This window comes from Pteronotus mesoamericanus, unplaced genomic scaffold, assembly GCF_021234165.1.
Source record: "Pteronotus mesoamericanus isolate MK-2021 breed Mesoamerican mustached bat unplaced genomic scaffold, CSHL_Meso_final contig_84, whole genome shotgun sequence".
Classification (NCBI taxonomy): Eukaryota; Metazoa; Chordata; class Mammalia; order Chiroptera; family Mormoopidae; genus Pteronotus; species Pteronotus mesoamericanus.
Genome location: NW_026555267.1, coordinates 7832516 through 7847161, shown reverse-complemented (window position 1 = coordinate 7847161; position 14646 = coordinate 7832516). Strand labels below are relative to the sequence as shown.

Sequence of the window (14646 nt, the reverse complement as noted above, 5' to 3'; positions counted from 1 at the left end):
AATATTTTACTCTGTTCATAGAATGAAAATTAAATGATTCTGCTTGCTTACAGAAGGTATCATTTCTGTTACCATAAAAACATCTTTTGTGGGAGGTTTTGACATAAGATGTGTATTCTTTACATAAATATTTTCTTTTCATTGTAAACCTATAAAATGTATATTCATCTGTAAATCTTTTGTTGAAGTGGAACAACAACTTTGTGAAAAATGTGAAAATATGAATGCAAACGTATAGATCTTATAACTTAATTTTTAATTTTTTCCAATCTAATTTAAATGTGGTTTTTTAAGGGTACCTACCTTTATCAAGTCTAAACATTCAAGTTAGTTTTCCTAAAAATAGCTTTTTATTTTATATTTGTGTCCTGTTCAATTAATATTGTTATATTCTTGCAGTAATAAGTACAATAGGTATAAATAGGTTTGAGAATAAATGATAAATTCTTGGTGGGGAAAGGTAGTCGTGGTGGGAACAAGTGGTTAGACATCTAGACATGCTTGTTAGCAATGAGAATTAATCACTTTTTGGTCATCATTTAGCATATTTTAGAGAGAGAATGGCAGGCAAGTTGGTTGAGTAGAGCTCAATACAGAGAGCTTTCTGCTCAAATTTGAATACTCCTGTGCTGACTAGAAAAAATTCAGTTCCCACAATTTAGTACTTTGAATAAATGGTTTTTGTAAGAAACAGTGGAAACATTTTTTCCGTATTTTAAGTGGGTATGCAAAAATGCACATCTTTTTTTTCCTTAGAGACCATGGCTAGGTGTTTTGGTTGAACAAGACAACTCTAATACAAACTTACGTTAATAGGAAATTTTTTATAATAGAAATTTAAGTTCTGTTTATCAATCCAGAGAGATGTAAATTAACAATACTAAAATTGGAGAGGAAATTGATTTTAGGTTGTCAGCTCCAATATGTATGTTTGGTTTTTTTGTTTTTTGTTTTTTGGGTTTTTTTAAACTTTAATTGGATTCGTAAGGCTAATTTGTATGGGCCTTCTGCATCTGCAGTAACTCTGGTATGAGGAATAAGTTCATTGCTTTTGCTAATAGTGTACCATGGGTCTTTTTCTCAAGTGTTTAATTTCTTCTCTTGTGCTAGAGACTGGGTATTCAGTGATTTAAGCAACTCCTGGTTTGTTTAACAAAGTAAAGGCAGCCAAAGAGATAAAATTCATTAGAAAATATTTACCAGTTTATTAGTGTTTATAGAGTGTTAATAAAAAATGTAAATGCAGGTGATATATGTGAAAATGTTCTAAAGCTACTCTTATTAATTTAAATAGCACGGTGGACATACCTTTAAACCTTTGGCGGAAATTTATGAGCAGCATGTTACTAAAGTGAATGAAGAGGTAGCCAAGCTTCGTCGGCGTCTCATGGAACTGATTAGTTTAGTTCAAGAAGTGGTAAGACTACTATTAAAAGATCATTATCCCCTTTATAGTCTATACTATATGATTTACTTTTTTATAATATAAATCAATCAGATATTGAAATCAAGATTTTGAGATTTGATAGGATATAATTATAGTCAGGTCTCACCAACTTCAAACTAGTTGAGGAATTTGGATCTAAATCCCTGGTCTCTTCTACAGTTGGAAGCAGATAATTGCCTCTTACAGAGTAACAGAGAATCAGTCAGTTAAATAAGCCTGTTTTGTTATAGAATCAACATTGACTTTTAGAAAGTCATTAAGTCATTCATTCTTTGGACCCGCAGCTTTTGGGAGTTTCTGTTACCAAGGAATGAATTATTTCTGATGTCCAGAATTGAAAGAGTATTATAAAATAGTACTCTTTAGATGCTGTATAGGTCAAACAGTTTTGGCAAGCTATTTACCATTTATAATATTTCTTTTGGAAAATACAGCAAACTTCAAACATTTAAATACTAAATATACTTTTGGAATGTATTATGTTTAAAGTTGCCAGAATGTAATTATTGTTAATGAGGTTTTTGGACCATTCCTAAGATGTTATCTTTATTTTACCCCTTTCAGGAATAAAAATTCAGATCATTATAACCTTCCTCATACAGAATATGCGTTTTAAGTTGTATGTATGCTATCTACAAAATCATTTATAATATAAACAAGTGGTTGGTGTCTATTTGGCCTTTATCTAACTACCTTTTACTTTATTATTTTTTCTTGGCAATATTATATTTTGGTCATTTAGGGAGGGTGTTCTAGGTTGAGACTCTCACTGCCTGTATTTGTAATAATGGTATAGGAAATGTTGCTTTTTATTTTCTGAGGTATGCTATTACAGAATTTTATACATACACTGCAGTCTTTGAAAATCTGGGTTTTTTCCCTTTGTTCTGAATAAAATGAAAAACTTTGTAAACTAGAATACATGTGGTTTTAAATTTTTTTAAATGTATTTTAGGGTTTTGTACGACGTGAACTGGCTTTGGTATATATTTTGTTTTCAGGTGGTGGTTTCTTATGTATTTTTACAGAGAAAGGAAGGGAGGGAGAAAGGGAGAGGAAACATCGAAGTGAGAGAGAAACATTAATCGGTTACTTCTTGTATGTGCCCCAACTAGGGTTGGAACATGCAACCTAGGCATGTACCCTGACCTGTGATTGCACCAGCAACAATGACCAACCAACTAAGCCATACTGGTCAGAGCTCAGATGGTGGTTTATTATCAACGATACAGTTGGGGCTTTGAGTATGTGGTCTGTAGATGTTACTTAAACCAATTTTTGTAATTATATACCTACCTTTTATTTATTTGTTTATTGATTTATCGATTATTTTGTTTCTTTTTAAGAATTTTTTTCCTTTTTTTTTAAGAAAAGATTTTACTTACTTTTAGAGAGGGGAAGGTAGGGAGAAAGAGAGGAAGAGAAACATCAATGTGTGGTTGCCTTTCACACGCCCCCTACTGGGGACCTGGCCTACAACCCAGGCATGTGCCCTGATTGGGAACCAAACCAGCGACCCTTTGGTTTGCAGGCCAGTCCTCCATCTACTGAGTCACACTAGCCAGGGCAAGAATTTTTTGCTTACTCAGTTCAACATACACAATGTTTTTAAAGCCATGAGTTTCCTGTGATATATGAACAATAAAAAGTATCGGCTTATAATTTTTAAGAGGAAATTAATTGACCTTAAGAATAACAGCAGTGGTTACTTTAATGCCTGTTTGCTTCTGTTCTAAAAACTCTTGAATTAAAATTTTTTTACCTGTTTATTTTCTAGGAAAGAAATGTGGAAGCTGTAAGAAATGCAAAAGATGAGCGTGTTCGGGAAATTAGGAATGCAGTGGAGATGATGATTGCACGGCTAGACACACAGCTGAAGAATAAGCTTATAACACTGATGGGTGAGTGTTTTTCTATGCTGCTGGGGTACCTGGTGCTTTGAGTCTTCTTGAGGTTCAATCTTTGAAGAGAAAAGATTGGTTTTAGAAATAAAAGTTCCTCTTCCTAAGTGTCCTCCCCTAGAAACATTACTCCAAATTAATGTAACGCCTGCTAGCCTCATGGGGCATGCTTCTAGCTCTTCAAATTTTGTGATTTAAAAAGAAAATGGCCTGATTAGGCAAGTATGCCTATCCTGTTGACTTTTTTAAACATGTCAAGCAGTTTTTCCCCTGCCTGCCTTCCCTTCTTTCATAATTTCTGTAATAATAATTCCTTTATCCCTCTGTGTTTCCAGTTTCTTGAAGCTATTTTCCTTTTGGGGCATTCTTTTTTTACAAGTTACAGTCAAAGAACATACCTTTTGCTGATTGCTGACATTTAACCTAAATGTATGGCCCAGTTACTACGTTCTTTTTAAGCCACAGTTAAATTTTGGGGAGGAATTATTTCAGAATAATTGACTGCGTAAAAAATTTACTTTTCTAGATCTTTATAGTCCTTTTGAATAGGCAGTGACATTACTTTGTTTAAAAAGTATATTGTTGTTGTATATTTCTTAGATTAACAGACCAAATTGTATTTTGTTTAAAGCAGTAGTTAGGGTTGGTTCTGAAATCCTCTTGTCAAAGCTGCTGTAATGTTAGATTCAACCTCTTAAAGCTCTGGGAAAATTTTTTAGGGTAGCTGTAATGAAGAAAGTTCGCTTTCTTGAAATTGATTCCTTGTTATTGAATGTAATTAGTGAAAGTTAATTTCATTCCTAAACCAGTAATGAGCCTGAGTGTTGGTGTTTTGCTATTTTTAAATAGGTCAAAAGACTTCTCTAACACAAGAAACAGAACTTTTGGAATCCTTACTTCAGGAGGTAGAGCACCAGGTAATGAAATACTGAATGTGATAAAGTCTTTGTCCTTTTTTGCCCATATGCATTAAAAATTTTTTAATAGAGATTATAGAAAATTAAAAGATCTGGTGATATGTGTGCTATACTGGGGATTTTTATGAAATGGGATTTAGCTGAATCCTCTCAAGTGGTCTCCATCATGTGTGGAAAATAGATGAAATTAAGATTTATTGTTTTGTAATAATGGAATTTTTTTTACTGTGAATAGAGGATAGGATCTAAATCTATAAAAGATTAAAATCTTCAGACATTGTCACTTAAATAGTGCCTTTTGAGATAGAATGTTACTGCAAGTCACTTACATATAGTGATTCTTATCCTAAAATTAGCATTTTTATATAAAGAAATTTTAGCTAAGTACCAAATAAATAGCAGGCATTGTTTTAGATCCTTGGAACACAGCAGTAGACAAAATGGAAAAATATCTGTCCCCATAGAGTTTATATTTTATATTTCAGTAGGTGGGTATGAAGTTCATAGTGAATGGATAAATAAAATGTGTAGTATTAAATTACTATTTGACGTATGTTCATTTGTCTTTTTTTTTTTTAATGTGTCATCCTTGTGTAGGGGCCAAGCTAATCTCTGTATTGTTCAAATTTTAGTATATGTGCTGCTGAAGTGAGCACTGTATTAATGTCTTGAATTTGATTTTTGGAATTTTTAAATTCCCCTCTATGCGTGATACATAGCTGTCTCCTGGGATTGTTATCTTAATTTTCATCGTGTGGATTTTCTTTACTTCTGTCTTGGGTTGAATCACTTTTCCTGATTCTCATGGCTTTCACTCTCTGGTTTCTTCATTTGTTTTGGTATTATACTCGTTCTTGTAACTTTCCTAAAAGGATAATTAGAATAAATTTTTAAGACTGTCTGAAAATAAGTCTTACTCAGTCTTTACAATTGATAGTTTGGCTGGTAGCATTTAGTATATACATATTTATTTAAATGTTCTTGTTTTTCCCTTCAGTCCTCCCACTCATAATTGTGCATGTTCCTCTGGCCCAGAGACTTTATATTTCCTCCTCCAGAGAGTAAGCCAGCAACCTTCCACTAGATTGACATGACAAATTCAAACCAGCTGCGGTGAAGTAAGGACAGGGATCTGTAAATGTGTGTGCTTTATTTATTTATTTATTTTTTTGACAGATTTTTGAGGAATAATTGACATGAGATAAACTTTGAGTATTTAAAGTGTATCCTGATATCAAGATACCTTATCTTGACTTTATAAAGACTTGATAAAGTATATATCGATAAGTTTTAACAAATGTATACACCTTTGAAGCCATCACCATAGTCAAGATAGTAAACATAATCATTTTCTCCCAAAATTTCTTTTATGGTTCTGTAAGCTTTCCTACTTGTACCCATGCTTCCACCTTCAGGTAACCTCCATCTGCTTTCTGTCATCATAGATGTTTGCAGTTTCTAGAGTTTTATGTATGTACATACATATGTACTCATTTTATGTCTGACTTCTTTGAGCAAAATTATCCTGCAATTTGTTCATAATGTCAGCAGTTTTTTCTTTTTTAGTTGTTGAGTAGTATTCTATTGTATGTATAAACCACGATTTGTTTTTCTGTTTACCTCTTTATGATCATGTGGGTTGCTTTTTGTTTTTGGTTTTTATAAATAAAGCTACAATAAACATTCGTGTACAAATCCATACGTATATTTCCTTTTCTCTTGGGTCCATCCAAGAAAGAATGCCTGGGTCAAATAGTAGATAAATAACTTTCTTCTAACTGCCAACCGTTTTTTGAAGTGATCACGCCATTTCATACTTCCATTAGTAGTCTCTGAATAAAGTACCAGTTCTTCCACATCCATGACAACACATGTTATAGACAGTCTTTTGAATTTTAGCTATTCTCATAGGAGTGTAATAGTATTTCATTATGGTTTTAATTTGCATTGTCTTATACCTAATTATGCATTAAAACTAAAACTTTTTTTGAACAAAATAATCTTCAAAAACCAGGTTTACAGGCCATAGACTTGGAAGAGACATTTGTCGTTCCTAACACTGAACAAGAAAAGGTATCTGGAATTCATAAAGAAATACAGCTCAGTCATAAATAGCTAAAACAATCTCATGAAAAGTGGGCAGAGGATATGAACAGAAAGCTCACAGAACTGGATGTTCAGATGACCAGTAAATGTGAAATTTCATTGGTAATCTGATAAACTATAAACTAAAATCACAACAAAATGCTATTTTATACTCTTTAGATTGGTAAAAATTTGTAAGTTAACATGTAGATATTGACAAGAATGTACAGCAAAGGGAACTAATACACTTCTCCAGTGCTGGAATCTCCAAACATTGGCGAGCAGTTTGCTGAAGTTGTCAGTATGCTTTAACCAGTAATTCCAGTCCTTGAGAAACTCGCATGTATGTACAAGGAACAGTGCACTCCACTTACTTTTAAAAATTTGCATTGATAAAGAAGATACGTGAGTTGTATTATATTAATGCAATGATATTTAAAACTGTAAAAATGAGTAGATTATGAATATTTATACAATTAAATGGCAAAAACAATGTTAAGAATGTAGGCTACATGTTGATATATATAGCCTTATTTATGTGACATGTGAAAACATTTAGAACAGTGTTCATGGATATGCATAGTACTGATGGAAACACATGTACTGTGTAGCAGTAGTAAACTGCAGTTGAAGGAGTGAATGACCTTTGGAGGAAATGTGGTCTAGGAAGAATATTCACAGTATGTAGTCAATAAATATTTGAATAAAAGCTGTACGTTTTTACATTTATCATATACCAGTCATGTCATTATTCTTGGTGAAATATAAGCAACTGACATTGAAAAGATACAGAATCCAGTTGTGAGTTTTATGAATATCATCCATCGTGCAGTTGATGAGTTTGCTATGCTGCTATAACAAAATACCACAAACTAGGAGGCTTAAACAGAAAAAATTCATTTTTTCATTTTCCTGGAAGCTGAAAGTCCAAGATCAAGGTATTGGCAGGTTTGGTTTCCACTGAGGTTCCTGTTTGGCTTGTAAATAAATGGCTGCATTTTCTCTTTCCTAAAGACCTTTCCTCCAAATTATTTACATTCTGAGGTATTGAGACTGCAACATACAAGTTTGGGGGGCACATAGTTCAGCCTTTTAATAGTTTACAAAGCTGTTTTCACATACTGCTTCATGATTGTTAAACCTAGCAAAGCAAGCATAGCTATTATTGCAGTTTTACGCATAAACAGACTCTCAGAGTCATACAATTAGTGCGTGGCAGAAGTAGGACTTCAAAATAGTTGTCTTGAATACAAAATTAGTAGTGTTTTAACAATCACGCTTATTTTACTAAAGTTGGATTTCCTTTTTTAAAACTATATATTTTAATGATTATGCTACTACAGCTGTCCCATTTTTTCCTTCCCTTTATTCCCCTCCATACTGCACCCCCCCCCCAAGTGCATATCCATGGGTCATACATAGAAGTTCTTTGGCTTCTCCATTTCCTATAATATTCTTAACCTCCCCTTGTATGTTTTATATGTACTATTTGTGCTTCTTATTCCATGTACCTTTTCCCCTATTCCCCTCCCCAACCCCTCTGATCTCCGTATCTGTGATTCTGTTCCTGCTCTAGTAGTTTGCTTAGTTTGTTTTTGTTTTTGTTTTTAGGTTTAGTCATTGATAGTTGTGAGTTTGTTGTAATTTTACTGTTCATAGTTTTTGATCTTTTTTTCTTAGACAAGTCCCTCAAACATTTCATATAGTAAGGGCTTGGTGATGATGAACTAACTCCTTTAACTTGACCTTATCTGGAAAGCACTTTATCTGCCCTTCCATTCTAAATGATAACTTTGCTGGATAGAATAATCTTGGATGTAGGTCCTTGCCTTTTATGACTTCGAATACTTCTTTCCAGCCCCTTCTTGCGTGCAAGGTTTCTTTTGAGAAATAGTCTAATACGAACTCCTTTGTAGGTAGGTAACTGTCTCCTTTTCTCTTGCTGCTTTTAAGATTCTCTCTCTATCTGTAAATTTGGCTAATGTAATTATTATGTGCCTTGGTTTGTACTGCTTTGGGAGACTCTGAGCTTCTTGGATCTCATGGAAGTCTTCCTTTGGTGAGATTGGGGACGTTCTCCTTTATTATTTTTTTCAAATAAGTTTTCAATTTCTTGCTCTTCCTCTTCTTTTTCTGGCACCCCTAGGTTCAGATGTTGAAACATTTAAAGTTGTCCCAGAGGTTTCTAAGCCTCTCATTTTTTTGAATTCTTATTTCTTCATTCTGTTCTGGTTGAGTGTTTATCTCTTCCTTCTGCTCCAAATCATTGATTTGAGTCCTGCTTTCCTTCCCTTTACTGTTGGTTCCCTGTATACATTTCTTTATTTCACCTTGCATAGCCTTCATTTTTTCCTCCATTTTGCGACCATACTCAACCAATTCTGTGAGCATCCTGATTACCAGTATTTTGAGCTGTGCATCTGATAGGTTGGCTGGCTGTTCATGGCTTAGTTCTATTTTTGGAATTTTGAACTGTTATTTCATTTGGGCCATATGTCTTTGTCTCAGCACACCTGATATGTTGGGAGGGACAGAGCCTTAGGTATTGGCCAGGGTAAGGCAACCCAGGTCACTGTGTGGTTACACCGTACGTTGGGGAGGGTTCCGAGAGGGAACAATGCTGTTTGCTCAGCTCTCGGCCAGCTTTCAGTCACTTTCCCCGCTACCCACAAGCAATTTGGGCCCTTCTAGTGCTGATTCCTGGGTTGGTGGGTTTGTGTACATTCTGGGACCCCATGGGTCTCTCCAGTGAACTGTCCTGTGAGGTTGGGAGTTTCTCTCGCTGCCGCAACTCCCTCGGGTTTTTACAGCCAGAGGTTTTGAGGTTTTCTTTTCCCATGCTGGAACCCTGGGTTGCCTGGTCTGTCTTGCTCCCCAGCTGTTCTCCCCAGTGTATCCACATGCAAATGTGGGACCACTCAGACCACCAGCCACCGCCTTGCCGCCTGTCCTCTCTGCCAGGGCTGCTCATCTCCCCTCCTGCCCGTCTGGGTGAGTGTTTCTTCTGTAACTCCTTGGTTGTTGGACCTCCATACAGTTCAATTTTCAGGCGGTTCTGGTTATTTTTTGTTTTTAAATTTTCTGTTATCCTTCTTTTGGTTGTATGAGGAGGCAAAGTGTATCTACCTACACTTCCATCTTGGCCAGAACTCACATACAGTAAGGATTTCTCACTTCTTGACTTTGGCATAACTTAGTGTTTCCCCTCTTGATACAGGTTAAAACTTCTTGTGTGTATTACATCTTAAGGTTTCTCTGGTTCCCTGGTATGCATTTTAAGAAATCCTTGTTTGAAGGCTATGAACCTGTAGGAGTTTTTTTATTAATATACCTAATGGCTTCACTGTAGCAGTCTAAAACATATTTGCAGTTGTTTAAAATTGGATTTACCCTGCCCCGACCGGTGAGACTCAGTTCCTTGGGCATTGTCCCTCAAAAGTGAAACACTGTGGGTTCAGCTCACTGTCAGGACACGTGCCTGGCTTGCAGGTTTGGTCCCCAGTTGGTTGCGCGGTACAGGAGACGACCAATCGAGGTTTCTCTCCCTTTATTTCCCCCCTTTCCCCTATGAAAAAAATAAAATCTTTTTAAAAATTGGATTTACCCTAACATATGAGGAGAGAAAAATGCTTTAAAGTCAAAGATACTTAGTCAATGACTTTACTGTTAGACTGGAAATAAATAAATCTAGATATTTTAAATAGATTTTTTAATTCTCAAGCCCACTTTGAGTCATTCTGTTTTTTTATCTCTTTTTTTTTTTTTCAGTATATAACCAGAGCAATTTTTATTTCCTTTTTTTATTAGGGATTTTGACTTGCCAGTGAACAGTAATTTTATTCAGGTCATTTTTTTTCCTCACACAGTTGCGATCTTGTAGTAAGAGTGAGTTGATATCTAAGAGCTCAGAGATCCTCATGATGTTTCAGCAAGTTCATCGAAAGCCCATGGCGTCCTTTGTTACCACTCCTGTTCCACCAGATTTTACCAGGTATGACACAGTTTTTAAATTTTATTTTCATATTAACTTTATGTGCAGGTGCATGTACTTGTTTAAAAAAAGTCATTTTTCTTTATTTTTTAAGGTGTTGTTTATAGTGATGGGTCTAGCAAATTTTAATTTATGCATGTAAACCTGGCTTTAAAAAATTCTTGTGGAATTACACATTTTTGAATGTAAAGAGAAGAGGATAGTGAATTAGGAATTGGTTTCTTCCTGGAGCTTCATCTTCCATACATTTAAAAAAATTGATCACATTTTATTTCATGAGTTTCCATTCATTCTTTTTTTAAAATTAAGATATCATTAACTTAAAACTCTGTTAGTTTTAGGTTTATAACACAATGATACCATATTTTATATATTGAGAAATGATCATAATAATAAGTTTATAGTTTACATCTATCACCGTAGAGAAAATTGTTTTCTTGTGATGAAATCTTGTAAGACCTCTCTTAGCAAGTTTCAGATAGGCAGTACAGTATTATTAACTACAGTCACCATGCTCTACAGTACAGTCAATGACTTATTTATTTTATAACTACAAGTTTATACCTCTTGTATCTTTTTTTAGATTCCTTATATAAGTGAGAACATAGAGCATTTTCCTTTCTGTCTGACTTACTTTACTTAGCACAGTGCTCTCAAGGACCATCTATGTTGTCTCATATTCATTCTTTTACTTACCTTTTGAGCTTGCTTATTACTTGCTAAATAGTGACTGTAACTCATCTACATGTGTGTAGTCAAAAGGAAAACTCATAAATGGATGAAATGCCAAAAGATTTTGAAGGTGACATGATGTTATCTCCAGATCCTAAAAGATCTGGAAATAACAATTGATTGCATTCTGTGCATCTTTTTAGTTTCTATCCTGGGAAGTCTTAGAATTCTTCTGAAAAGTATATTCTTTTAAACCTGTTTAGACTATCCTGCCATGTTAAGAATAGTGGTTTTTAACATTGGTTGTATGTAAGACTCACTTGGGATTCTTTTGAAAATTTAACGATGTGGCCCCTTACCCCAGGTCATTTGAAATAAAATTTTTGTGGTATATTAGTCTGCTTGACTGCCATAACAAAATACCACAGACTGGATGGCTTATACAACAGAAGTTTATTTTCTCAGTTTTAGGGGCAAGAAGTCTAACATCAGGATGCTAGAAAATTTAATTTCTGGCGCAGCCTCTCTTCTTGGCTGGTAGACGGCTCACTCCTTGCTCTCTCCTCACATTACCCTTTTTCTGCATGCACAGAGATCAGTATAGTGTTTTATTTTCCCCCTCTTCTAAAGGAATGAGTCGTACTGGGTTAGGGTCCTGCTTTTATAACTTCATTTAACTTCAGGCACCTCCCTCAAGGCCCTTTCTCCAAATACAGTTACATTGAAGGATAGGGTTTCCACATAGGAATTTGGGGGGGCACTGGTCAGTCTATAACATTGGCTATAGCTAGGTATTTGTAGTTTTTTGTTTTTAACTCCCTTTATTCCTAAGTGTATTCCTAAGTTGAGAGGTTAAACCACTGCTTCAGAGAAGTATATTGGTGTGACAGACTTTAGTTCATTTTACAGTTGAGCAGTGGTTTATGAAATACTGTCAAGTGTTTCTAGCATGTTGAGGGCTGTGCTATGTTTAGGAAACAGCCTTTGTTACAAAAATGTTTATGTTTTTAGCTGCCTTTTCCTTTAATGTTTGATTGTACTAGACTGGTATAAGCCAGGGTTTTTCAACCTAGGCATCATTGACATTTTGAGCTGGATAATCTTTTTGTGGGGTAGAGGAAGCATTCTTGTGTATGGTGGGATGTAGTACCAGAAGCACGTTTCCCTTTGCAGAGGTGACAGAAAGCATTTCCAAATGTTTCCTGGGGGTGAAATTGCCTCTATTTTAGAATCACTGGTGTAAGCCCTTGTTCCTTATCGCAGGTGCAGTCCTAAGGATCATAACTACCCACAGTTCTATAAACAGAAGGACAGAATTTTTCAGATGAGAACCCAGGTAGTCCTCACTGAATGATACGCCTGTTTGTTTTGAAACTAGACACAACATTCATATTTTATTAAAACTGAATATTATTAAAAGAGCTGGGTGTTAAATAAATCTGAGTGAACTAAGAAGTTCACTAAGATTCCAAGACTGCCTTTTTGATAAATGAAGATTTTTTTTTTTACCTGTTCTATCACCAGTGGAATGGAACCAGTTTTGACATAAATATTGTAAATAAAAATAAGTGTTTTTCCGTTCAAAGTATGGTACGTAGGTTACCTGTGTCACAGTCATCTGTAGTGTTTTTTCCAAAAATGCAAATTTCCAGGCCTGTTCCTTGACAGTCTTTGGGAGTGGTATCTGGAAAATGAATCTCGAGCATCCTACGTTATTCTGCACTAACGTCTGGGACCCACTGATACAAGTAAACTACTACCTTGATACTACTTGGCAGGCAGCTCTGCTTTAGACTTTGTGAGTGTCAGCCTCTGTCATATCCAGTGGCTGTTTCGGTTCCTGTTCCCTTTCTAACTACCCAAGGAGCTCAGAACCCTAACGGTCCCTTGCTTTCACCGTGTTCTTTTTTGGGTGTGGATGAAGGGACTGAAATTGGGAAGGAGAAGGCAGAAGCACATCAATACAGAGGAAACCACCAAAAAGTTTTTTAAAAATTTACAAGTCTGATAATTAGGGAGCTTTCCATGGGTAAAGGTCACCGTAGGGCTCCCTCTCACCAGGAATGCTTACTGTCTTACTGGAAGTTTTGGCTTATAAATTAACCGTAATTTTTATTACAGACTTAGTTTATGAGTGGCACTATACAGGACGCAGGTGTTCACCTGTTGATGCATTGATCAGCAAAGGAAGAGGGCCAAATAAGGAAAGCCAGCATTTATTGACATTTAAGTTCCAGACCAAAGTTTAGATGCGCAAAGCAGTGGTGAATGTTTCTAAGCTTTGAGATCATGGGACTGAATTCAGTTCTGTCAGGTAATAGTTTGTGATGGAGTCACAATGAAGAATAAAAGGTCATTAAACAAATGTAGTGTTATTTATTAAAGACTACATGGTCAGCGCTGTTGTCGGTGCTACATAAGAGACATGAAGAGGAACTAATAATTCTACTGAGTGTATATTTCAAATTAAATAGTAGAGAATTATATATTAAACTCTGGCATGTGTTACTCAGTTAATATCAGAAATTCTGAAAAGACCTTGGAAGATAGTTAGGATTTTACTAGATAGATGGGAATAGGATATGTATGTACATGAACAAAAATGTGGATATGATAGGAAGCTATAGTTAGAGGACAGCAAGGAAATTGTTTCAATCAGAATTTGTAGGGCTATTGTCGGGGCATTGTAGGGAGTGAGACTGTATAGTTGTTCTGAGGTAGAATCTAAAAGATAGAATTTCTTCTTTAAAAAAAAAGGAATAAATTCAGTTATCAAGACCAGAGTAGAGGAGGTATAGAAATAAAGAAAATTATGAGAAGATAAAGTTGTACCTTATTTGCGCGCAGAGTGGTAACGTCAGTACGATTGCAAATTACCTCTGAAGGAGGTGAAAAGGATGTGAGCTATTCAGCTATACATAATTACCATAAAATAAAGGATAATATATTTTTAATCTGTATTTTTACTGGCAAATCAGTAATCTCTTTAGGCACTATCATAGTGTGAAAATGCTACGGATGTATGTTATATGTATCTTATTTTGGTAATCACAAATTTTCATGAATTGAACTTTAGAAAATATATCTGAAGATGTGAAATATCTTGCAGTTTATCTTTTTGGTAAATTTATAGTTTTATGTTTTAAATATATAACTGTGTGCTGCAGTACTATGTATGACAGTGTCCTTATGATGAATGTTTAGTGACTGTGACTTCAGTGGTATTCTAATGACAGTACTACAGGGTAGTCGCATGATATAAGGGTGTTTACCAGCCAAGTAGACGATCATTGTCCCTCTCTTCTGTGACTGTAGTTCATTTCTCTTTGGAGAAGACTGTATGACACTAAAGTTGCCTCGGGCAATCTTGCTTTGCCAAGAAGCTGTTAATACACTAGTCCATCCTAAGGCTTGCCCCGTTTGTGATTATGTATTCTTACCCTGTTTATATCCTATAAAATTATATGGGTTTATTTGCTAGTAAATACTCTCAAAGTCTTTAGGGCTTGTCAGTATTCCTCATAATTTGTTTTGACGATGTAAGTTTGGGGATTTATTGTGATATCTTTAGCTCTTGCTGTTTCTTTTGATTTTTAAACTTGTTTATATTGATTCCATATTTCAGGTTTCCAG

General features: G+C 35.1%; 1 protein-coding gene and 1 non-coding gene across 3 annotated transcripts in view; one reads left to right on the top strand and one right to left on the bottom strand.

The window, feature by feature from the left end:
• The window catches only part of TRIM37 (tripartite motif containing 37), a 91942-nt gene that overhangs the window by 17810 nt on the left and 59486 nt on the right, over positions 1 to 14646 (top strand). For both annotated transcript variants that reach the window (XM_054585490.1, XM_054585489.1), the window contains exons 6-9: positions 1295 to 1417; positions 3225 to 3348; positions 4198 to 4265; positions 10217 to 10341. In XM_054585490.1, coding sequence (XP_054441465.1) covers positions 1295 to 1417; positions 3225 to 3348; positions 4198 to 4265; positions 10217 to 10341 — 440 coding nt within the window. The remainder of the gene's footprint in view (positions 1 to 1294; positions 1418 to 3224; positions 3349 to 4197; positions 4266 to 10216; positions 10342 to 14646) is intronic.
• Positions 4818 to 4921, bottom strand: LOC129080262 (U6 spliceosomal RNA). The gene has a single exon (XR_008530173.1). It is a non-coding gene; the product is annotated as a U6 spliceosomal RNA (small nuclear RNA).